The sequence below is a fragment of the Antechinus flavipes genome, chromosome 5, assembly GCF_016432865.1.
Source record: "Antechinus flavipes isolate AdamAnt ecotype Samford, QLD, Australia chromosome 5, AdamAnt_v2, whole genome shotgun sequence".
In the NCBI taxonomy this organism is placed as follows: Eukaryota; Metazoa; Chordata; class Mammalia; order Dasyuromorphia; family Dasyuridae; genus Antechinus; species Antechinus flavipes.
In genome coordinates, this window is record NC_067402.1 from 242,311,186 (window position 1) to 242,338,023 (window position 26,838).

General features: G+C 36.3%; 1 protein-coding gene across 2 annotated transcripts in view; it reads left to right on the top strand.

Annotated features, from left to right (window-relative positions):
• The first annotated feature begins 842 nt into the window (after positions 1 to 842).
• ZDHHC17 (zinc finger DHHC-type palmitoyltransferase 17) overlaps positions 843 to 26,838 on the top strand; it is a 99,016-nt gene continuing 73,020 nt past the window's right edge. For both annotated transcript variants that reach the window (XM_052001390.1, XM_052001391.1), the window contains exons 1-2: positions 843 to 1,944; positions 24,165 to 24,268. In XM_052001390.1, the coding sequence (XP_051857350.1) occupies positions 1,630 to 1,944; positions 24,165 to 24,268 (419 nt within the window). In that variant the 5' untranslated portion in view covers positions 843 to 1,629. The remainder of the gene's footprint in view (positions 1,945 to 24,164; positions 24,269 to 26,838) is intronic.

Here is a 26,838-nt window from a genome sequence, read left to right on the forward strand (position 1 = left end):
TTATTTGAAATCATTCAATAAATATTTGTTAAGCACCTAGTACATGCCAGGCTATTAAAAAAAAAAAGAGTCAAAATTCTCACACTTAAGGAATTTACAACCTACTGGATTAGTAACAAATTATTAAAAAAAAGATCAAAGTTGAAACAAGATTGAGGCAAAGGTGGCAATAGCTTCGGAAATATAAAGCTAAGGGCACAGGAAATAAATGAAACATGTACCCACTATTCCCATAAGTGTATTATCTCATTAGGATGGAGAGGAGACCAAAATTTCATGTTCTTGACTTGGTAACAAAATTATCTATGTACACAGTGTGGTTTCCTATTTATGTCTAACATAACTAGCAAGCTAGTGAAGTGGATATAGTGCTGTATATCTGTAGACAGGGAAACTGGAACTCGAATTCAGCCTCAGACATTCACTTGCTGTGTGACTTGGGCAGGTCATTTTAACCTTGTTTGCGTCAGTTTTTTCATCTGTTAAACTAGCTGGAGCAAAATACTCCTATATCTTTGCCAAGAAAACCTCACATGGAGTCAACAAGAGTCTAAAGCGACTAAACAATTATTACCATGCCAAAGACATAATTTGAGAAGTGGAGGTACATGGATTAGATACTTTACCTTTAAGTTAGGAAGACCTGATTTAAAACCTAACCTGAATAAATCCTAGCTGTAGAAGTCATCCTTGAATTTAGGAAAACTTGGTTTCATTTTCTACCCTGATAATCCTAGTTAGGTAATTGGCTTGGTGTCTCTGGAGAGCTAACAGAAGTGCAGATATTTATGGACTAAGGCAATTTCAATCCTGTCAATATCTCACACCTACAAAATCACTGTTCCAGGGGTTTTTATTGGTTTGTTTTTCTCAGGAAGTTGATATGCTTTTAATAAGAGTATTAATAAAATTGTCCCATCAGTACCCGGTTACCAACCATTTTTGAAATTCTGAAATCTCTTTTTTCAGTGCTCTGGGAAATTTTATCTTAAATCCATTCCAATTTTAATTCCATTTAAGCCATTAAAAAAGTGGATGTGGAGTGTTGTAGCTCAGAAAATAAAGTTTTCTAGAATTAAAGGTATTTGGTGCACATAGTGACTGCAATACTAGTGGGAGCAGGTGACGACCATTTTCCACGTTTTTTGACAGAAGCGTCCTAGGTGGTGATGCTTGGTCAGGAGCTAGGAAAAGCCTGGAGGTTTTTCTCTTTAGAAGTGGTCCGGACAAAGTCACCTAAGGCCTGAGGTAGAACCTTTCCCTTGGGTACCCAAGTCTGCAGAGCCGTTAAGAGGAATGAAGAGTGCTGAGGGGTCGCCCGGGGCTCCCCAGCAGCCAGAGAATGACCTCTGCACCCCAGGATTCCGATGGCCTCAGGACAGACAGGCCAAGGTCAGCATTGCTAATTTTCTAGGTCAAAGTCGTTCTCACCGACTACAATCCGGTCCTCGCCAGCCTGGGGGTGAGGCAATTTACTTTAGCCCGCGGACACCCAAATATTAACGGGCACTTCTAGATGCCAGCAAGGACACTCACAAACACACCCTCCGGCGCAGTGCAGCACCAGCTCCGCACGCCCCAACTCCTAGCCTCGGGAACTGAAAGAGAAGTGAGGGCGGGGGAAGGGGGATGAAAACGACCGCTGAGCACTGCAGCGCATGCGTAGAGCGCGGAAAGCCCTCCGCGCCGGGCGAGGCTAGGGGGCACGTCACGAGGCAGGTGGGAGACAGGACGGGGGAAGGGGAAGGGAGCGAAAGGGCCGTGAGGCAGGCGCGAGGCGTCCTCGGAAGCTCGCGCCCGCCCTTCCCCCGGCCTCGCGCGCTCCGGGAGGGAGAAACGCTTTCTCCCGGCATGCAGCTGGGGGAGGGATTTAATACCAAGATGGCGGACAGCCCGGATGAGTACGAGAAAGAAGCGGGTTGTGTCCCCATTCTCCATCCCGAGGTGAGGAGCGGCGCTGAAACAGGGGCCTGAGTGAGGGGGAGAGGCCCAGCCGTCTCTCTCGTAGCCTCTCCTTCCCCCAGGCCTCTCTTTTCCCTGGCACTGTATGAGCGAAAATGTGCGTCGGGGCGCTGGTCCTGGAGGAGGAGGAAGAGGAGGAGGAGGAAGAAGAGGCGGAGAATGGAGTGGGAGGCTCGGGCCGGGACCGGGGCGGGGGGAAAAGGGAGGTGGGAAAGAAGTGGGAGGGGGCGGCTAGGACTGACGGGGGTTGGGGGAAACTGGGGGGAGGGAATCCTGGAGGGAAATAGCGGTAGGGAGGGGAAGGGGGAAGATGGGAAGAAGGTGGGCCTGTTGTTGACAGCGGAGGCAGCTGAAGCCCCTTTGGAGAGGGAGGGGGAGGATGAGGAGGATGAAGAAGAGAGAGGAAGAGGAAGGAGGAGGAGGTGGGAAAAGGAGGAGGACGAAGAAGAGGAAGAAGGAGCAGAAGCTGCGCCTCGGGCTCTGACTTTTTCTCTCTAGGCGGAATGACAGCCAGACTTTGGGCTGCTGGGGGCGGGGGAGGGGGGGCGGAAGGGGGTGTTGAGGCGGAAAAAAGAACTTCTTCAGCTTCACTTTGGACCGGTTATTCTAGATAAAAATGTGTAAATGACTCGTCAAGTAGCTTTTATTAAGCTCCTGCTGTGTCTTAAGCCCTGGAAGAACTAAGAAAGGCAGAAATACCTTCCCTGCCCTCCGGTGCGACAATCATTAGTTTGGCATCCACTACGTTGCCGATGTGGGCACAAAGAAGTAGCTTTCCTGCCCTCAAGGTCAAAATGGGTTTAATAGGAGGCTGGGCGATGCTTTCCAGTTTACGGGCACTACTATATGCTAAGAGCTAAGTGTACAAAGGTTAGAAATACAGCTTTCTAGAACTCGGGCCTAAAAAGCATTTATTAAGGTCTAATATGTGGTTTGCACGGTACTAAGGAAGAGTGGGGTCCTAAGGAGGCAAGGAAAACTGACTTCTAGCTTTTAAAAACTTGGGGGATTGACTTCCTGAGTTTGAGAAAGTGCCCTTTTTAGGAGACCTGCCACATGTTTTTTCAGATCTTCAACTTGTGAGTGAGCAGGTCCCTCACCCTCCCCTTAAGCTAATACTCTATACTTGTTTACCTCTAGCTGATCTTTATCTTAGTTAAACTTTAGCTGTCAGGAACTAGAATAACAGTAATAACTAAGCATTCATCTAGCTTTGAAGTTTACACAGCAATTGCCATAGATTATTTCATTTTTGATTCTCACAACTAGTGACTAATAATAATACATAATAGCTGAAATTTATGTAGAGCTATATATAAAATTGTTGCAATAACAATTATAGCTTTTATTCACCTAGAATTTTGAAACAGCTAAGTGGCACAATGGATAAAGTGCCTTTCCTGAAGTGAGGAAGACTCATTTTCTTGAGTTTAAATCTGACCTTAGACACTTACTAGATGGATGTTTCAGAACAAGTCACTCTTTGCCTCAGTTTCCCAGTCTGTAAAAGAAAATGATACATTCCAATATCTCTGCCAAGAAAGCCCCAGTGTTATCACAAAGAGTAGGACACAACTGAAAAAAAAAAAGGCAAATCTTATGTACAATTAAGGTTTACATATTATTAACAATAATAACCAGCATTTGTATGGGGGTTTTAGATTTGTAAAGCTTTTGACATATTATTTATTATATATTATTGAAAAACAATTATAGGAAAAGAATTTGTTTTGTTGATTGAAAAAACTTTAAAGCCTCCACATTTTAGTCTGGAACCATCCATTCTAGTCCAATTCTGCAAATAATAAATACCTACTATATGCAGAATGTTTGTGCTAGGTATTAACGATACAACTTCTGGGCCCAAGGAGGTTACCTTCTAGTCAATTAAATGGAACACACATTTAAATAAGGATGAACCTTAAATTGAATTAAATATTTATTTTCAGCTTATTTTATATATATAGCGTCACCTCTTTGAGGATTAACCATTAACTTGCAATCTTTTAAGTTTTTAAGAAATACCTAGACCTTTGAGCAATTAAGTGATTTGCCTTTTTGCAAAGATATGCCTCAATGGTGAGACTTGTGTTCTGGCCTTTCTGGCTCAAAGGCTGGCCCTCTACTATCCCAAGCTACCATAGTCACACATTCATGTTGTATTCTAATAGAATACAAACTCCTGAACTGTTTCATTCTCTCTCCCTTTATCCTCCTGTTATATCACCAGAGAATAGCATTGTGCTGTGCACACAGTAGATGCTGGAGTTTGATCTCAAACAGAAATGACTTGTTTGTGAAAAATGAAAATGGTAGCAGAAATATTGTGTTTCAAGCTTTACTTTACTTTAAATTACCTCATTTGATCCTAGGCATAGTTCGATGAGATAGGTACTACAAATAGTATTCTTATTTTACAGATATGGAAACAGTCTCAGAGTAAGTACATAATTTGCATCATTAGTGAGATTTGAACCCAAGTTACTCATAACTCCAAGTGCAACATTCTATTCAACTTCTTAATGTTACAACTTAACATTTAGACTTTTCAAATAGAGAGCATAGTTCTTTATTAAAAGTTGGTCTTTCAACACTTCCTTGTATTCTTTAAGAAAAGCAATTAATAATGAATTATGGAAATCCAATAGATTCTGTGTATCTGAATCTTTTAGCTAGGCATCTAACGGTCTTTTGTAACATACCATTGTGGACAATAATCAGAAATGGGCACTATATGATAGATATATTTTGGGATGGATTCATAGGTGGTAAAATAATCTTCACCAAAAAATATTGATCAATAGATGTTAAGATAGGAGCAAAGACTTTTCTTGAGTCCTGCCCTGGTAAGCATTATGTTATTGACTTGGATGAAGACATAGAAGACATGCTTACCAAATTTTCAGTTCCCGTGGCTGGATGACAGAATATGTTGGATAATAGAATCCAGATTCACAAAACTATTAAGAAGCTAAAATAAGGCCATATTGAATGAGACTGATTTATGCAACAAGTATTTATTGCCTACCTTGTGCCAAAGTATTCAAAGACAAAAACAATCCCTGCCTTCAAGGAGCTTTTATAACACGAAAGGGAAACATTCATAGAAAATTTAATTCAAAATAAATACAAGGTAATGACAAGACACTGGCAGTAGTAGGAATCTGGATTGACTTGTAGCATTAGATAACATTTAATCTTACTTAGCTTTGAAGAAAGCTAGGAGTTCTGAGGTGGAAGTGGAGAGGGAGCTTATTGTGATTGGTCCCTCATTTTATAGAGCACTGGTGATATCACTGGTGATGCCTTCATTTGCACAGAATTAGTTTTAAAAGTCTGACATGACTGAAACAACTGAACAACAAAAGGGAGCTAATTATATTCATCAGGGAAAGCCTCTGAAAAATACTCATGTAGGATATCAAAAAGGTTCAATTATCAGCAATGTAGAATGCATGAAAAAAAGTAAGGTGAACTAAATCTGGAAATGTAAGCAAAAAGACAAATTATGGAGGAAGACCTGAATTCAGTTCTCATCAAAGATTCATGGAATTCATGGAATCCTGGGCAAATCATTTAACTTTTCTATAATTCATATTTTTTTTCCTCTGTAAAATGAAATGATTGTATTTGATAGCTTCTAAGGTTCTACCCAGCTCTGAAATTCATATTCTTATCCTACATAAATTTGTATTTGATTCTGAAAGCAAGAGGGATGTTTGAAGAGGGACAGACTTGTATCATAAGATTATCAATTTGACAGATAAGTGGGGAATGAATTGAAAAGGGACAGTTTGTGAAAACAGGCAACCTAATTAGGAAAATTTTGCAATAGTCCACACAAGAGGTGATTGGGTCCCAAACCAGACTGTGAATCAAGAGGAGGAAATAGAATCTATAAAACTTGCCAGCTGTTATGATTGATGAGAAAGAGGGAAAAGTAAAAGATGATATTAGCATCTGAAAACATTAGGTTAAGGAGGGGCAATTTAGGGCATATAATGTGTTCTGCTTTTGGACATATTTATTTTAAGATCCAGTTAGAGATGCCCAAATGGCAGCTAGTTATATAATACTGAAATTCAAGGAAGATATGGTTTAGATGAGAAATAAAACAATCTCTCTTCAAGGTTCATTTCATCAGTTTAAGCTCCCTATCCGGATGCTTGTTGTTCTTTTGATCTTCAAGTCATTCTCTTTCTTTTTGGAGTATAGTAACAAACTTAATCTTTCTTTCCACACCCTCTCTCTTTCTCTCATACATGATAACCTTAATATACACATTTTTTATGATTCTCAGCATCTTGGTAGTTTTCCATTTTCAGAGAGAATAATACTACAGTATATACTTTCCTGTTTAATAAATAATTTAATAATTTTCATATTGCTATAAAAAATAGCCTTAAGTATTTGTCTTAAAATAAGAGAATAATAATATTATAGTAGTATTTGACATTTATATGCTTACTCTGTGAATATACTGACTAGCTAGATCCGTGGATTTTTTTATCTACTAGAGTAGTACACAAAATTTTTACTAATAAAAGTTAAAACTTATGCTCATTTATTTATTTGTTTTATCGAAACAGTTGCGGTTAAGTGACTTGCTCAGGGTCACACAGATAGTATAGGTCAAGTGTCTGAGGCTGAAGTAATTCAGCTTCTGACATCGCAGTGGGTGCCCTATACATTGTACCACTTACGTGCTTTAAATCTATGCATTTTCAGAAAATACTTTTCCTCTTTTTCTCCCTCCCTCTCTCCCACTCACTAGCTTACATTTTAATTAGCTGAGAGATGTGGAGTTTAGGCTGCTAGTATGTGTAGGACAGTAAAACAAATAAGTTAGTTGATAACATAATTTTGTTTGATAAACAATCTAGAAAGATTGGAGAAATATCATCTTTTTATAAACATTTATGCTTTTCTATGAATTTACTTTATTGCTAATTTTTTTCTTCCTATTCACTTGTAACATATTGTTTTCCCTAGTAGTAGAATATAATTTCTTTGATGTTAAGAGATTGTGATACTTTTATAATTATATCTTTGTGTCTAGAATGGTATATATAGTGGCATTTAAGTAGTAGACTTGTTGATTGATGGATTGTGTGAGTTCTTGGAGACTGTGCCAATAGAGTAAGAATCTCTGGCGGCTCCTCTGGCAGTTGGAATCTTTTGTTACAAATCCAGTGATAGACTATGTCAAATGTTGTCCAAGGGACAGCATCCCTACCTCTCAAGAGGCTTATTTATCAGGTTAAACATGGGTGGCATTTTCTTCTTTACTAAATTATAGAGAATATATATTGGAAAATACTATAGATCTTTGAAATATTAAAGTATGCATTCAATTATCATCTGTACATAGATGACTTCTATATTTGTATGTCCAATTGTAGTATTTCTCCTAATACTACTACTAACTTATTAGACCCTTTTAGTGCTCCAACTGCTCTGACAAACTAAGTTATTAATTGGGGCAGATTTGAATTGGTAGAAAGTTTCCTTAAGTAAGTTCCATGCAGCAATGAAATGACAGGTCCTTCTTACACACACACACACACACACACACTCTCACACTTTCTTCTGTGGTAGAAAGTAAACTCCTTGGAAGCAAAGACTGTTTTGTTTTTATTTGTCAAGTATTTATTAAGAATTTAGTATGTGCCAGGCATTGTGCTTAATGTTGGGGATACAAAAATGGGTAAAAACAATGTCTCCACCCATATGTAGCCTACATTCTAATGAGGGAAACAATATGCAAATAATTATGTACATATAAAATTTAGGCAAAGTAGATAGAGAGTAATCTCAACAGGTATTAGTAATGGAGAAACTAGATAATGACTGGCAGACGGATGGATTCAAGCAAAGTCTTGAGGTCAGCAGGGTAGGATAGCCAGAGTCAAAGCAAAGGCATGATGGAATCGGAAGGTGAAGTGTGCAAGGAATAGCAACTAGGCCTGTTTAACTTGATAGTATAGTTCTTCATAGAGGAGAGTAAAGTTTAAGAATTGTTGTTGTTTGTCCTTTGTTCTAGAAGAATACCATGACATCAGGGAGGTGATGCCATGACATGCAAATGAATTGGATTTGAGTGAGGGAGAGCTGGGCAAGGTCACCTGCCTCACATTCCTTTTCAGAGCCATTTGGGTTTTGTGGCAATATACAGATCAAGATGACTGAACATGATCCTGGATGAAATGGGAGATCGTGTGTGGCCTTTTTAAGCTACGATCTTCAATAGATCTCAGTTTCACTGAGACTGTTCCCATTCAGTGATTAAGGGTAGGGTGCAATTGAGGCAAAGAATCTCTTCTTTCATGTAGGTTCTATTTCCCCCTCCCCCCTCAAAAAAAATTAAGTAAATGAATGAGTGAGTGAACGAATCTGGGAGGGAAAGATCCTCAGGGTTTCTGGCCAAAGCAGAAATAACTGCTATTTACATTCAATCTGAGTCAGTCAGGACCCAAACTATGACCAAATAGGGCTTGGCTAAGCCCTGGCTAGGCCTGTTGGTGGCCACTGAGAATCAGATTGGTCCTTGAGAAAGAAATCTAGTCAATAAAAACTAGTTTAAGAATACTGGAAAGATAAAAAAGTGTCATTTGAAGCAATTTAAATAGCCACTCAGAGAAATTCATCTTTGGTCTTCAAGGTAGTAGAAAGTCCCAGGAATTTATTGAGTAAAGGAATGGCATAGTCATATCTGCACTTTAGGAAAGTCACTTTGGCAGATAAATTGGAGTATGAAAATGGAGTGAGGAAATCAGACTAATCGGAAGACTATTACAGCAGTCTAGGAAGAGGTGATGAGAGCCTTCCCCATGGCTGTGTGGGCTTTATGAGTGGAGACAAAGATATTGTAAGAATAGAAATAAGAAGAAATAAATACGAAGAATAGAAATAAGAATTAACAAATTGGTAATGTAAGGAGACAGAATCAGGGGTGACACTGTTGCAATAAGCATGAATGACCTCTAGGAAGAAGATGTTACCCTAAGCATCAGGAGGAAATTTGAGAAAGGGGAAAGATTTGAGGAGAAAGAAGCTCTGCTGTATTTAGGACTTGTGAGGTTTGAGATAGGAGACAATTGATAATGTGTGAATGTAACCCAGGAGAGATTCTATAGCTGAATATCTTAACAATGAATTATTCCCAAAGAGAAGGTTATCAGTAGCCTTCCAGTCTAGAGAGTATAGAGCAGGACTTCTTAGCCTTTTTTGCATTATGGATTCCTTTGACAGTCTAGTGAAACCTTTGGACCTCATCTCAGAATAATATTTTTAAATGTATAAATAAATGAGATTATAAAGGAAGCCATTTATATTGAAATAAAGGCAGGTTCTCTGATGACAGGAGAGTTGAAGGCTCAGGACAAAACCTTGGAAGACACTTACATTTTGTGCTCTTGAATTCAGCCAAGAAGATAAGTAGGTATAGCTAGGTAGATAGGTAGAGAAACAGAAGAGAGTAATGTCTTAAATCTAGAGAGGAGAAAATATCCAGGAAGAAAAGGTGATTACAAGTTGCACAAAGGTCAAGATGAAAAGTGAAAATCTAGGTTATTAGATTTGACAATTAAGACTTTGGTGGCTTTGGAGAGAACAGTTTGAGTTGAATGCTAAGGAGTTCTGTAGCCAAATTGGAGAGCACATAAAAGAGAGTGAGAGGAAAGGAAGTGGAGGCCTCTAGTGTATATGATCTCAAAGAGTTTAGCTGAGATGAGAATTAAAGGATGAGAGCTAGTTGTGATGATAGAATAAAACAAGGTTTTTTTTTTTTTTAAGGGAGACATGGAAATGTTTGTAAACAACAAATGAACCAATGTAGATAGAGCAAAATTTAAAATTAGAGAGAGTGGGTATAGTAGTGGAGGCAATATACTGAGGAAAATGAGAGGGGGGTGGGGTCAAGGGTCATGAAAATGAGGGGAGAAGAGGAAACTCTCAGTGGATGACCTTTGTTTTTTCATTCAAGTGTGAGATAAAATTCCCAGATGAGGAAGGGTGTGGGGAGGAAAATGTGGAGAGAGGCTTGAGGAGGAAATTAGAGGCTTGACTGGTGAGTATACTTTCTCCTTGGTTAGTGAGATGTGAAAGAATGCTTTGTAATAGTGAAGATCTAGTTCATACATGTTCTAAATTTGTAGTTGACCCATTTAGTATAGTTTCATGATTTCTTCCAGCTCCTTTTAGCACAATGAAACAAATGGTGGAAGTGATCCAGAGATTCATCAAGGAATGATCAATGTGGAGTACTGACAGGTGGAAGGATTGAAGGTCTTGGTGAACATGAATAGCGGAATTAGGGGTCAGATTGTAAAGCACAGGGAGAGATGGATACAGTAGTATGATCAGATACAATAATTTCTGAGTTCATGAACATGGAAGCAGACAATTTGTGATTGTAAGATCAAAGACAACATCTCCATGTGTAGCTGAAGTTTAGTGGAAGGCACTTGATTAGAGTTTTGAAGCAAGCTAAGAATGTTCTTCGATGAGTAAGTGAGGAGGAGTAAGAGAAAGAGAGTATTCTAGACATAGAAGACATAGTTTCATGAGAAGAAAGCTGTATACATGCCAGTTTAGTGTGGCTGGAGTTGTAAGGAACATGAAAAGATGTGAAATAATCTGGAAAGGGAGATTGGTTCCAGCTGGTCACTGACTTGAAGACAAGAGTTTCCATTTTACTCTCAAAGAAAGAGGAGCCATTGAAATTTCTAGAGCACAGAAGCAACCTGATCCATACCCCTTCAGGAGTAAAAATTTGGCAGTTGTGTGGTGGTTGGATTGTAAGAAGGAGAGAATAGAGGCAATAGGGAGAAATTTGGAGTAGTCCAGTTAAGAGATAAGTGCCTTAATTAAGGTGGATGTGAGACTACACTTTGGAGGTAAAATCAGTACATTGTGGCTGCTGTTTGGATGTGGGGGATAAGAGTCATGGATGATTCTATAATTACAAAGTTGGGTAACTAGGGGCAGGTAGGTGGCGCAGTGGATAGAGCACAAATCCTGAAGTCAGGAGGACCTAAGTTCAAATTGACCTCAGACACTTAACATTTCCTAGCTATGTGACCCTGGGCAAGTCATTTAACTCTTAACCCCAATTACCTCAGCAAAAAAAAAAAAAAGCAAACAATACAAAACAAAGTTGAGTAACTGGAAAGATGGTATCCCTATGTGAGAGAGAAGTGAGAGGGAGGTTTAGGGAAAATATAAAGAGATGTGATGATTAAAATGATCTCACCAACAATAAAAGAGACTGAAGCATCTGAACCAATGGTACTTTATTAAAAGGTTCACAGTTCCCTCTAATGAAGTAGATCTCAGATCTTCCTCATGATCTGAGATGCCATCTTCCCTTAAGGCTATATATTAGGGTTATAATTATTCTAAATATAAAACAGATTTCATTGGTTAACATATATATAATACATAGGCTAAAATATGAATCCCAGCATGATCACAAGTTGGTTGAAGCTATCACAGTCAAGTTGACATTAAGGGTCATAAGATTCCTATTGGTCTGCTTCTATTGGACAGGTGATTAATCTGGAAGTATAAAAGTATTTTGGGGGACTTTCCATGCAGTTGTGATCTCTGCCATGCTGGGCATTGTTATCGTCATAAGACAAAATAAGAATTCTATTCTTATTTTGGGATTTAGTTAAACTTAGTTAAGCAAGTGAACTTAGAATCTGCAGCTCACAGCTCTGGGACCTTATATGATTCTATGAAATTGGTTAATACAGATTGGAATAGAGTAGGGGTCCAAAATAAATCCTCTAGTTCATCTACTGTTATTTCCTTCATCTCCCACCTTGCCCCAGGGCAGATAGGTGATGTGGAGTGTCGGAATAGGGAAAACTCATCTTTCTGAATTTAAATTTGGCCTGAAACACAGGCCATACAGTTACCTGGAGCAAATCACTCAGCCTGTTCAGTATAGTTTTTTAACCTATAAAATGAGCTGGAGAAGGAAATCCAAACCACTGCAGTATCTTTGCCAAGAAAACCCCAAATGGGGTCACGAAAAGTCAGAGAAGAGTGAAAAATAACAACAACAACAAAAACAAAAATTGTCTTCCTCAGACAAGATTGTACTAAAGAAAATGCAAAAAAGAGAGCTGAGCAGAACAAGTTTCTTTGTTTTGCTATTTATATTTCCAGTAAATTTGGCTCTGGAGCTTTAGGAAATAATTCTTAGTGTCGATAGGTTGAATCTCTATGCTGTGGAATTGTGACTTACATTTAGCCCTGAAAATGTTAAAAAAACTAATGTACTTCCTTCCTCTCCCCCCCCCCCTTTTTTTTTTGCATGAGTGAGGGACTGTTGGTATGAATATTATTGCATATATTTTTAGATATAGCTGATATACTACTAACAGTTTTGCTGAATTGCTTTTCTTTTTTCTCTTATGTTATTGAGTAGTAGAGGGGAAAACTGCATGCTCATGGTATAAAAACAAAAAGTATCAAAACCTTTAAAAAGGGAGGTCAGAATGGCCAGTGAAATTTTTTCAGGATACTGCCAGAGAGAACTCTGAGAAATTTAGAGATTCATAGCCTGGACTTTGTAATGTGGGGATTAAAATTGTCCAACCTATAATAAAAGAAACTTAAGTAGAACCCTGAGCTAGTGGCAACTAGAAGGTTTTTGGTCCCCTTTAATGATATGGACCTCAAATCTTCTCAGTCTGAGATGTCCCCTTCTTCTGGACCTTGTATTTATAGAGTTTGCAACCAAATATGCAAAAATGCCATGGTAAAATACAGTATCTCATTGGTTGACATAGGATGCTAGGTCAGCAGAGAGCTGAATTGAAGTAAGGAATATCTCCATTGATTAAGTGGTTTTAAGATGGATGGGCCACTTCTTATGTTAGGCAGGAAGAGATGGTATATGCTCCAAGACCAAATCAGGGTGTGTGTGGGAGTACTTTCCATATGTGCCACCATACATGTTTGGTTTTGTTATGGAATATGAGCAAAACAGAATGGAAATATCTTTGTCAGCTCCTTAGTGGTAACAAGTAATGAACATTAATATTAAAATTTGAGGCTTCTTATAAGGCCCATGTGTTAGGATCTATATTCCTATGTGACATATACAAAGAATGGATTAATATATTGCTTCCTTCTACCTCTTATTAGATGATTGACTAAATATGTATTACTAGATGACTATATTAAAATAATTATTAACAATCATTAGCCCTTATAAAATCATAATTCACTGACTAATACTGATTGAGTAGGGGTCCTCAATGAATCATTTCTTTCAGTACTCTAGAATTTGGGAGGGTGTTGATTATTGAAGCATTTCTTATTAAGTTGGAGTATAGGAGGAAGACAGTTTATCAGATTGAAGGCAAGGAATACTTTCATTTTCAGCATTAGTATCTCTATTCTCTTTCTCTGGGATCCTCTTCTGGTAGAGGTGCTATAGAAGAAAGTTAGTGAGATAGGCATCTTTCTCCAATGGAAAAGCTGCAGCAGCAATTGAATGAGTTTATATAATTATTCAGGACTTATCTTGCATATGTTTGTGATGATTTAGGGAAGTAGTTTAGATTTTCAGAACCTTGTAGAATCTGTATTCAACTATAAATTGACGAGATTGGGAATAATAGGAGAAAATAGCTGTTTTCTTTATTTTTCCTAGAGAAATTAGTCAAGGCCAGGGAGAAATGAAAAGATGAGTTAACCAGTTTTGGATTGCCCATTTTTCTTGGTGACCATGGCTGATTTGGAAGGAAGTATATGGATGACAACTTGTATGTTGTGCTGGTAGATCCTTTTTCCAGTATGGGTTGAAATAGATAGCCACCAAAGTCTCTTCTAATTCTTAAATTGTGTGATTAATCTTGTATTCATTGCTGATAATTATGTTTTTTTTTTCCCTCCATGACATAACGAAACTTGAATGCCTTATGATTTATGCATTTGGTGCACTGTTTATTCTCAGAGTAGTCTCACTAAAGGAACCGTTGCTTACAATCCCACCATAACTCTGACCTGCTAATACAAATGTTACATAAATACCATGCAGAGGCATAAGCTGCTTCATCTTGATGTAATCAGTGAATTGTCATTGGAAAAAGGAAGCATTTGGTGTTCCTCACTAGGGAATCCCTCTTCCATTTGTACTTTGCCCTGAGTTTCCCCCATGACTGTGGCAGACATCTTTGGCAAACAGATGTCTCCCTGTTTTATGGATATTAATAATCAAAGGGTTAGGGAACAAAGCTGTCTTTGTCGGGCCTTTCAAGAAATCTTTAATATTGGAGGTACCTTGGTAGAGAACTTTTAAGGCTGTATTTTGTTCTATCAAATCAAAAATTTTTTTAGTAACCAGCAAACACAATTGAAATCTTATATTTTTTTTAATTAAAAAAAGGCCTTATGTAATTTTTTAGACACTGAATCTATGATTTCCATGTGAACCAGGGAACTTCTAGTGTTATAAATCCCTTTATCAATGAATATTGATTTTTCTGTGATTTTTTTCATCTTACAGGCCAGATGACTTGCCAAGGTTTCAAAGCCAATATTTGTTAGAGACTGGACTTGAACCAATCAGGTCTTACCCTGTCCAAGGTTGTCTTTGTAATCATTATACAACTCAAGCTCTGAGATTTTGCCTTGTTCTTGCTAACTGACAAAATTTAAAACAGCCAATGCGCTATGCTATTTTGAAAAACTTTTTTTGTTTCTTTTTTAATATTTTCAAGGATAATGTATCACATAAATTCTCATAAAGGTTTTTAAAAATATTAAACTATCACTGACATTCTCCTGGGGAGGGGAGGAGGGCAGAAGGACAGGAGGGGAGTTCAACTGGATGTTATAGCAGCCTTTTCAGGGCTGTGGTTGCAATTGGGAATCTTGGGTTCTCTTGCCACCTCTGCCTGGGCTCCCACTTCTCCTGTTCTTGCTGCTTCTCCTGTTTCTGAGCATGCCAGCCACACTGTGCCTGTTTCATTACTACTGTTTTAGGAACTGGCAGACTCCACTTTGGAGTCACATCATCCTACAGGAACTGTTTCCATCTGCATACCCTCAATGTCCTTATACATTTCAGCCTTAGCTGGGGAGTTGCTGCCCATGGCCAAAGCAATACCAGCGGCAATAGGGACTGGGCATTATACCTGACTGACCTCGCATCCCTAGTGCTCAACTAAGACAACAACCCAAATGCAATTAATGTAGAGCAAGCATCAAGTGCTGAAGCATTTTTTTCCCCATTGAAATGCATTGAATACCAAACTGAAAGAGTTTCTAAGCAGACAATTGAGGAGGTTCCAGGCTATTAAAAAACTGCTATGTTCCAAGCACTGTGCTAAATGTTGGGGATATAATTAAGAAAAACACTGTTCCTGCCTTGGAGTTGCTTATAATCTAACAGGAGTAGACAATACACAAAAGAAAGCTGGAAAGGGGATAGGCAGGATGGGACTCGAGAGGATTTGGCTCTTGTTCAGTGGAGTTGAACCCAAGCAGAGCTTCAGCTGGAAAATGGAATGAATTGTAAAACTACTTTCTATAAAGCAAAACTTTGAGAAGAATTTAGTGTTCCACTTTCCATGTCTGACTTTGTCACTCCCCCTTTTTAGTAAACTCCAAAATCTCCTTGTTTACTCCAACATGAAATACTTGTAATTAACTTGTAGTAAGTAACTTGTTAAAAAAAAAAAAAAAAAAAAAAGCTTGTAACATAATTCCTATATATAATACTTGTTTTGGTGTTCAGAGCCTTTTATGACCAGCTCCCACTCCTCCACCTCACTTTTCTCATACTTTATACATATAAATGCATAATTTATGATTTAGTGACAGTAGTTTCCTTATTATTACTTGAGCAAGTCACTCCATTTTCCCAACTCTAGAAGACTCTTGACTTTCAATTTTGTTTTTTCCCCCCATTTAACATTCACTTAAAAAAAATGAATTACAAATTTTTTCTTCCTTGGTCCTTTCCAAGGCAGTAAACATAGATAGGTTATATACACAAATACATTAATACATACACAGACATATTAAACATATTTCCATATTAGTTATGTGAAAGAAGAATGAGAATAAAAGGGGAAAACCATGAGAAAGAAAAAATAACAAAAAATGGAAATAGTATGCTTTGATTTGTAGTCAGATTCTGTAATTCTTTCTTTGGATATGAATAGCACTTGACATCATGAGTCTTTTTGAATTGTCTTGAATCATTGTATTGCTGAGAAGAGCTAAGTCTATCATAGTTGATCATCACACAATGTTGTTGTTATAGTATGTTTTCTTGCTTCTGGTTACTTTACTCATCATCAGTTTATGTTAGTCTTTCCAGGGTTTTCTAAAGTTGGTCTGCTCACCATTTCTTATACCACAATTTTGTCATCCATTCCCCAGTTGATGGGCATCCCTTCAATTTCTATTTCTTTACCATTACAAAAAGAACTGCTGTAAATATTTTATATGTGTGAATCCTTTTGCCTTATTTATGATTTTTTTTGGAGTACAGATCTACTACTACTGAATTAAAAGGTATGCACAGTTTGATTCCCCTTTGGGCATAGTTCCAAATTACTCTCCAGAATGGTTGAAATCAGCTCCACTAAGAATGGTATTCCAATTTTCCCACATTTTCTCCAACATTGATCATTTTCTTTTCTATCATATTAGCCAATTTAATTGACATGAAGTGGTCCCTCAGAGTTGTTTTAATTTGCATTTGTCTAATCAGTAGTAATTTAGAGCATTTTTTGGTATGACTATTGATAGTTTTAATTGCTTTGTCTGAAAACTGCGTTTTCCTATTCTTTTGATGAGGTTAGTGGCAGTCAGAGAGTTTTGGAAATCCCCTTTTGATTGTAGGTGCGAGTTCTTCTTGAAAGAATTCATGAACCCGAAATATTAATTGGTAAAAATGGGAGTTTATTGTTGGATAGGAAGCCAGTTTTGTTAAGAGACTGACTTCTTTAGTGGCAAAGTCCTATTAGGGAAATGGAGGCTGGTACTGAGAAGAGAATGCATTCTCAGTGGGCAGGATCCTGCTTTGGACATTCTGCAAAAAATGAGTTCAGAAATTGCCTTTTAAAAAAGAATCTTGAGGCTCAGGTTTCAGGTTGAAAAGAAAGCCAAAGTCTCCAGGCCTAGATGCTTATTGCTATCCAGCCCAGATCTCTCATTGGAATTTCCTGAAAAGATCTGGCATCCCCAAAAGATGAATGGGGTGCTTTTTGACCAAGATTTCTAATTGATCTTGTCTGGGGAGATATGTTTTCCCAGAAGGGCTTGAGACTCCAAGATCAAAAGGGAACACAGTTTCACAGTGTTAATTTTACAGTTCAAAAGGGAACACAATTTCATGCCCCCGGCACTTTGACCATTTATCATTTGGGGAATGACTAGCATTCATATATATTTGATTCAGTTCTCTGTATATTTTGTAAATGAGCTTTTTATTAGAAACACGGACTATAAAAATTATTTCCTAGCTTTCTTCTTTCTTAATCTTGATTGTCTCGGTTTTGTTTGTGCAAAAACTTTTAATGTAACCAAAATTATTTATTTTGCATTTCATAATGTTCTTTTGATTGTTGTTTGATCATAAAGTCTTCCCCTCTGTCAAGTAAACTTTGCTTTGCTTTCCTAATTTGTTTATGGTAGCATCCTTAATGTCTAAATCATGTACTCATTTTGACCTTCTATTGGTATTTAGTATGAAATGTTGGGTCTTTGGTTAGTTTCTGCCATGCTATTTTCTAGAGTTTTTGTCAAATAGTGAGTTCTCCTCCCAGAAGCTTAAATCTTTGGGCTTATTAAACAATAGATTATTAAACGGATTCCCAATTTTCATTGGCTGTCTTCCATGCTTGAAATATTCTTCTTTTCTCTGCCTCTCCTGGCTTTTTTTCCATTTTTAGCAAAATCCCACCATCAACTAGAAGCCTTTCTTAATTTCTCATTGTTCTAGTCCCTTCCTTTTATTATTTACCTGTATATTTTACATGCATACTGTCTCACATTAGATTTTCAGTGCCTGGCATATAATAAATATTTAAGAAGTATTTCTTGACTGACATACTGACTGATATATGGGGTCTTTTAGTCGTCATCTTCTTGGAAGATAGATGCAGTGTTATACTGGTAAATGGTAACAATGGGGAAAATATATGCTTTGTGGAAGTCTGTGGACAAACTTTTTTAAATCTAATTTGCATTATTAACATTTTTGTCACTTTTTTTTAAAAGTAGCATTTTATTTTTCCAATTACATGTAAAGGTAGTTTTCAACATTCTTTTTTTTTTTTTAAGATTTTGCATTCTCTTTCCTCTTTTCTATCTCTCTTCCTCAAGATGGCAAGCAGTCTGATATAGGTTTTATATGCTATGCCACTTTCTTAATACTAGACAATCAAAAATTAATAAAGCAAGTTTTGACCTATAAGATTTTTGAGATGTAAAGGCACATACTGAAAATTTTACAAACCAGTATGTGTTGCAGCTTCTTATCCTGGAATGAAATAGAAATTAGAACAGTTCAATCACTTGTCTTTAATTACTTTCTTCCTCCCCTCCCCCCCCAAGAATTGTTCTATCAGTTCACAGATCATCTAGTAGTTGTATTAGTGTAGTTTGTAATAGCTTCCAACATTACTCATATCTTTGCTAAAAGCTCACTCTTCCATTATTTTTAGTGACCTGGAATATTCTCATAAAGATTTTATATGTATGAGAATAAGCATAAATATGAAGTAGTAATTAGTATCTTGATCTTTTTCAGTAGTAAAAATATATAAGTTCTTCCTCTCTTCCATGTATATTAAGACCTAATCCCTTGCTCCCTCCAAATTTTCACCTCTATTAGAAGTTTTATGCCATTTTTGATGTGGTCTAACCTCCCTTTCCATCTTTGGTTTCTTTGGTACCATTTTCAGTTTTTCATGTTTCATATCAATGATTATAATGTTGAGACCAAATACAGTGACTTGTTGGAGGATATAGTTAGTTGTAGAGATGCTGATATATTTTTCCATTTGTGGCCTTTTTAGTTGTTTCTTCAGTTTTTTGTTTTTTGTTTTGTTTTGTTTTTTCCTTTAATGCTCCCCTCCCTCCCCCTCTCCCCCCAAAACCATCCCAGAAAAACAAGATTATGGGGGAGGGGAGAAGGAGATCCCAGAGTTGTAAAGAAGAAAAAGATTCTTTGAAAATTAGAATTGAACAAGGGGAAGCTAGAATAGACCAAGAAATAATAAAACAAAATATAAAGAATGAAAAAAATAGAAGAGAAATAGAAGAGAATGTGAAGCCGCTTATAAGAAAAGTAACAGATCTGGAGAACAGATCAAGAAGAGAAAACAAGAATAATTAGACTACTTGAAAGCTATGAACAAAAAAGAACCTTTACACAAAAATACAAGAAATAACCAAAGAAAATTGTGCTGAAATGATAGAAAAAGAGGGGAAAGTAGAAATAGAAAAATCCACCAATCACCACCTTAAAGAGATCCTTAAAAAGAAAACTACATAGGAACATTATTGTTAAAGTTCAAAACTCCCAGGTCAAAGAGAAAACTTTACAAGAAACAAAAAATTCACATATGCTGGAGCTGCAATTAGAATTGTATAGTAGTGACAATAAAAGACTGCAGATCCTGGAATATTATGTATTGACAATCAAAATAACTGGACACACACACATATACCATGAAGGATACAGTACCCTCCAAAATTTATAAAGAAATAAGGGGGAAAGGAATAGAATAAGGGAATATAGAAAGTTTTGTAAGAGTTACTTCCTTTTTTTTTTCTTTTTGCTTAGGCAATTGGGGTTAAGTGACTTGTCCAGGATCACACAGCTAGGAAGTATTGTCTGAGGTCACATTTGAACTCAGGTCCTCCTGATTTCAGGGTTGATTGTTCTATTCACTGCACTACCTAGCTGCCCAGTTTAATTCTGTGGGACTAGATGGGAAGATTTATGGGAAAAGGATAATGAGGCATTGGATGAGCTGGGGGATAAGGTCAGTAGATCTGGGAATGGTATGAAGAAGGTGGGAAAATATGGAGAGAGAAGATAAGGAAGAGATCCAGGGGGGAGGGGTAAGTTAAATAATAGTTTAGTAGTAGAATTAAAATAGAAGAGTTAGCTGGGATAGGAAATAAAAGATACACACAAACACAATAACAAGGAGCAGGAATAGAATTTTATTAAAGGAAAAAAAGTAAGGTTTAGTAATCATTAATCTCAAAGTCAAATTTAAAGAGTCAAGAGGGAAATCTATATCTTGTGTATTATGTACACACACACATATAAATATAACAATGCTTAACTATAGCCTGCTTGGGGGTAGTAGAGGGGATAAAAGAGAAAAAAGAAAAAAAAAGAATAAAAAGTACACAACAGAAAACAACGTATAAAAAAGCAAAGTCATAATACTACCTAAACTAATCTATTTATTTAGCGCTATACCAATCAGACTCCCAAAAAACTACTTTGATGACCTAGAAGAAATAACAACAAAGTTCATATGGAAAAACAAAAGGTCAAGAATTTCAAGGGAATTAATGAAAAAAAAATCAAATGAAGGTGGTCTAGCTGTACCAGATCTAAAATTGTATTATAAAGCTGCAGTTACTAAAACCGTCTGGTATTGGCTAAGAAATAGACTAGTTGATCAATGGAATAGGTTAGGTTCAAAGGATAAAATAACCAATAACTTTAATAATATAGTGTTTGACAAACCCAAAGATCCCAGTTTTTGGGGTAAGAACGCATTATTTGACAAAAATTGCTGGGGAAATTGGAAATTTGTATGGCAGAAACTAGGCATTGACCCACACTTAACATCATACACCAAGATAAGGTCAAAATGGGTTCATGACCTAGGCATAAAGTATGAGATTATAAATAAATTCGAAGAGCATAGGATAGTTTACCTCTCAGACCTGTGGAAGAGGGAGGAATTTATGACCAAAGAAAAACTAGAGATCATTATTGACCACAAAATAGAAAATTTTGATTATATCAAATTGAAAAGTTTTTGTACAAACAAAACAAATGCAGACAAGATTAGAAGGGAAACAATAAACTGGGAAAACATTTTTACAGTCAAAGGTTCTGATAAAGGCCTCATTTCCAAAATATATAGAGAATTGACTCTAATTTATAAGAAATCAAGCCATTCTCCAATTGATAAATGGTCAAAGGATATGAACAGACAATTCTCAGACAAAGAAATTGAAACTATTTATAGACATATAAAAATATGCTCCAAATCATTATTAATCAGAGAAATGCAAATTAAGACAACTCTGAGATACCACTACAAACCTGTCAGATTGGCTAGAATGACAGGGAAAGATAACGCGGAATGTTGGAGGGGATGTGGGAAAACAGGGACACTGATACATTGTTGGTGGAATTGTGAACACATCCAGCCATTCTGGAGAGCAATTTGGAACTATGCTCAAAAAGTTATCACACTGCATACCCTTTGATCCAGTGGTGTTTCTACTGGGCTTATATCCCAAAGAGATACTAAAGAAAGGAAAGGGACCTGTATGTGCCAAAATGTTTGTGGCAGCCCTGTTTGTAGTGGCTAGAAGCTGGAAAATGAATAGATACCCATCAATTGGAGAATGGTTGAGTAAATTGTGATGTATGAACGTTATGGAATATTATTGTTCTGTAAGGAACGACCAGCAGGATGAATACAGCGAGGACTGGCGAGACTCACATGAACTGATGCTAAGTGAAATGAGCAAAACCAAGAGATCATTATATACCTCAACAATGATACTGTTCGAGGATGTATTCTGATGGAAGTGGATCTCTTCGATAAAGAGAGCTAATTCAGTTTCAGTTGATCAAGGATAGACAGAAGCAGCTACACCCAAAGAAAGAACACTGGGAAATGAATATAAACTGCTTGCATTTTTGTTTTTCTTCCCGGATTATTTATACCTTCTGAATCCAATTCTCCTTGTGCAATAAGAAAACTGTTCGGTTCTGCACACATTATATTTGTATCTAGGATATACTGTAACCTATTTAACATGTAAAGGACTGCTTGCCATCTGGGGGAGGGGGTGGAGGGAGGGAGGGGAAAAATCGGAGCATAAGTGAGTGCAAGGGATAATGCTGTAAAAAATTACCCAGGCATGGGTTCTGTCATTAAAAAGTTATTTAAAAAAAAAAAAAGAAAGCAAAGTCATATATATATATATATATATATATATATATATATATATATATATATATATGCTTTTTTAAAATGGAAATTTATTGTTAGATATTTTGAATACTCCCCGATGTTCTATTGTTTTCCTTTTTCTGTCTCTATTTGTTTTTATCTTATTTTGTATTTAGTTTTAAATAAAATTTAAAAAATAATCGACATGTAGCTTTTAGAGTTTGTAAAGGTCTTTGCATACAAATAATTATTTATGAAGTATTATTATCTCCTTTTTAGTGGAAACTGAGGTATGAATAGTTTTAAGTGGATTCTGGAAGTAAACTATGAACCTAAATGTTCCAGAATCAGAAGTCCCTAAAATCCCCTTTCAGCTTCAAATGTGTGATCCTTTGATCTTTTTGCTGAGAAGTTTTAGGTTTAAAGTAAAGTTCTTCCATGTCATCTTAATGATTGCAGGTAATTTTTTTCGTTTCTCTTGGAGTTAGTGTGCATTTTTGTAAAAGGAAGGGATTGAAGTGTTTGACATCTAGATTTCATCGACCTTTTTTGGTTGGGTGTCTGTGTATGGTGACATAGCCTGGTATAAAATGTGTTAGGTATCATTGGGGAAAAAGTAATTATGATAAATATATTTGATTTTCCTTTATTTTGAAATGCTTATATTTCTTTTCTCAGTTCTTGTTTATATGTCTAATTCTCTCCTATAATATCTTTTTTATATTCCCCTTTTCCTTATCAGTAATAGTCATTTCCTTATTGGAGCAATCCAGATATATTCAGATGTTCTTATTTTGAGGAATACCCTAGTCTAACATATGATTTGAGTTTCTTTTAAAATTATGGAGATTGTGTTTAAGTATGGATTGTTTGCTTGATTAATATACAATAATAACTCTTAGAAGAAGATTTTGAAATTGCTATGTGTTATAGGGAAGATGTAAAGTTTGTATATATGCAGTCTAAATATGTCTCACCTCCCCCAAATATTTTGACTTATTCATATGATATAAATTAATTCCATATTTTTTTTTCATTTAACTTCCTATCCCTTTCCTTTCTCATATTCTCCCTTCCTGCTTTTGCCATTTAAAGCTTCATCTTCACCCATTAACCTGTTGTTAAGCTACTCTATCTGGGAGTGACTCTGCCTGTGTCAACTTCAGGAAAATCCTTTTATGTTAACTTTTTGGTTCTTATACTACAGTATAGAAAATCTTAGAGACTTGTTTTTTTTGACAATATTTAATCTAGACCCCTCATTACAACAGAAACTGTGGTCTGAACAGTAGGTTAAATGACTTCTCCAGGGCTACGGAAGCTTTTACCAAATATAAGAGGTGAAGTTGTTAGATACCTGTCTTGACTTAACAGGGAGTTTAGTTTCTAGTGATTTAGATTATACACAATATGAATGTCTTTATTCCATATTGTAGAGTATCCGGAATATGATTTCATAAATATTCTTCCTTGTACAGCTGGATGAAACTGAGTTTAAGTGACTTCCTCATGGTGAAACTGCTAGAGATATGTCTTCCAAATTCAAAAGTTCTGAAAACTCTTTCCAGCTTTAAATCTATGATTTTCTAACCTCTCTAATGAGATTTGGTTTTAAGTCCAGGCTTTTCCACTTAACCTTTGTCATAACAATGTAGACTGCTATTCTCTTCTGCTGAATAGATTGATTTCCTGAGTTGTTGTGGTTAAAAAAAATTGTACTGGTTGCTATATACCATTATAGTGAAGAACCTATCTGTATTTAATAAGGTTTTTCCTTAGAAGATAGACACCATTAGTGACTCTACTTCTATTTTAGTTTGCAGGAAGTAGACCTGTTACTATATGCCTTTCCTCCAAAGAAGTACAAGTGATAGTAGAACAAATACTACTATACCACAGACATTTTTCAAATATTTAAAAGGCAAGATTAGTAAGTTAATTCCATTTTAATAAGTTATATTTTTCCATTTTAAACTTCTGATACTATATGATTCTCTTTTATAGGAAATTAAGCCTCAAAGCCATTATAACCATGGATATGGGGAGCCTCTTGGACGCAAAAGTCACATTGATGATTACAGTACATGGGACATAGTCAAAGCTACACAGTAAGTATTTATCTTCTATTTTGAGTTACAAGATTCTAAGTTCTTCTTGAGTTTGTTAATAGCTTAACATTCCTATCATTTGGCAAATTAATGAATACTTATTCCCTTTTATATGTATAAAAAGTTATTTTATTTTCTTTTATTTTTTATTATAGCTTCTTATTGACAAAACATATGCATGGGTAATTTTTCAACACTGACCCTTGCAAACTTCTGTTTGAATTTTTCCCTTCCTTCCCTCTACCCCCGCCCCTAGATGGCAGGTAGTCACATATATGTCGAATATGTTAAATACAATATCTGTATACATATTTATACAGTTGTCTTGTTACATAAGAAAAATCGGATTTAGAAAGAAAGTAAAAATAACCTGGGAAGAAAAACAAAAATGCAAGCAAACAATAATAGAAAAAGTGTAAATGCTATGTTGTGGTCCACACTCATTTCCCAGTATTCTTTTGCTAGTGTAGCTGGTTCTGTTCATCACTGGTAATTGGAACTGATTTGGATCCTCTCATTGTTGAAGATGGCCATTTCCATCAGAATTGGTCCTCATAGATCATTATACACTTCAACAATAATACTGTATGAGGATGCATTCTTATGGAAGTGGATATCTTTGACAAAGAGATCTAATTCAGTTCCAATTGATCAGTGATGGACAGAATCAGTTACACTCAGAGAAGGAACATTGGGAAATGAGGGTGAACTGTTTGCATTTTTGTTTTTCTTCCCAGGTTATTTTTACCTTCTGAATCTAATTCTTCTTGTGCAATATGAGAATTGTGGTTCTGCACACATATATTGTATCTAGGATATACTATAACATGTTTAACATGTATAAGACTGCCTGCCATTTAGGGGAGGGAGTGGAGGGAAGGAAGGGAAAAGTCGGAACACAAGTGAGTGCAGGGGATAATGTAAAAAATTACCCATGCATATGTTCTGTCAATAAAAAGTTATAATAATTAAAAAAAAAAGAATTGATCCTCATGTAGTATTATTGTTGAAGTGTATAATGATTTCCTGGTTCTATTCATTTCACTTAGCATCACTTCATGTAAGTCTCATCAAGCCTCTCTGTATTCATCCTGCTGGTCATTTTTTACAGAAAAATAATATTCTATAACATTCATATACCACAATTTACTCAGCTATTCTCCAATTGACGGAGTTTCTAGCCACTACAAAAAGGACTGCTACAAACATTTTTGCACATACAGGTCCCTTTCCCTTCTTTAAGATCTCTTTGGGATCTAAGCCCAGTATTTTTGGGAAATAAGCAGTATTAACACTGCTGGATCAAAGGGTATGCACAGTTTGATAACTTTTTGAATACAGTTCCAAATTGCTCTCCAGAATGGTTGGATCTGTTCACAACTCCACCAACAATACATCATTGTCCCAGTTTTCCCACATCCCCTTCAACATTAATCATTATCTTTTCCTGTCATCTTAGCCAATCTGACAGGTGTGTAATGGTCTCAGAATTGTCTTTATTTGCATTTCTCTGATCAATAATGATTTGGAACACCTTTTAGTATGAGTAGAAATAGTTTCAATTTCATCATCTGAAAATTGTCTGTTCATATGCTTTGACTATTTTGTATAAAAAGTTTAAACATGGTTTCTTCTTAAACCTAAGTCTTTTTACTTAAAAAAACAAAAAACAAAAAACAAAGTATCAGTAATACTTAATTGAACAAAAAAGGTTTGGTATTTCTTTCCATTTCCTTTTTTATCATTTAGTGATATCCAGACAAGTCTTTGTGTGATGCATTGAGAATTGTGACTTTCAGATACATGGAATTTTAGGTAAAGGTAAAGAACTATGTCATCATCTCATTAATTATTTTTAAGTACCAAAAAAAACTCAAATTGATAAGACAGAAAGTATCCAGAGAAGAACAATTGTAATGCTAATGTTCTCAAGATTTTGTCACATGAGGATTGGTGGATGAAATTCAGTGGTGATGTTTGTCCTGAAGAAAATACTCTGGGGCACATAATACTTAGTATCTTCAAGAAAAAGTCTACAGCCTATATTGGTCCTTTGGGGGAATGCTGTAAACCCAATATACTTATAGTTCAACAGAATTTTTTGACAAAGTCTCTAACCACCAATAATTATCAAGTTGCATTTCCCTGGTAATAGCTGGTGAGTTGCTTGAAGAAATTTGCCTTAGTTTACCTTGCTAAATTTCACATGCAACAATAGATTTTCTTAAGGAAGAGAGTGCTATACTTGTGAATAAGGTGGAGGGATATTGGCTGACTGATACCACAATTAGGTAGATGTAATGGGGTTGTTATCTTGGAGGAAGGTGTCTAATGGAGTAATCTTTGGCTGTGTTCTGGGTAATGTCACTGTTAATAAAGGCATAAATGGCATGTGTGCCAAATTTACAAATGACAACAGGCTTGGAAGATATAGCTTAACATAGGTAATAGTCTTGATCTAATTAGATCTCATATGAATCTAATTAATAAGAAATAAGACCTGGAAGCCAAAAAAGTTAATGCAGCTCTAGGTCACATTCATAAAGACATATTGTGAAAGAGAGATAATG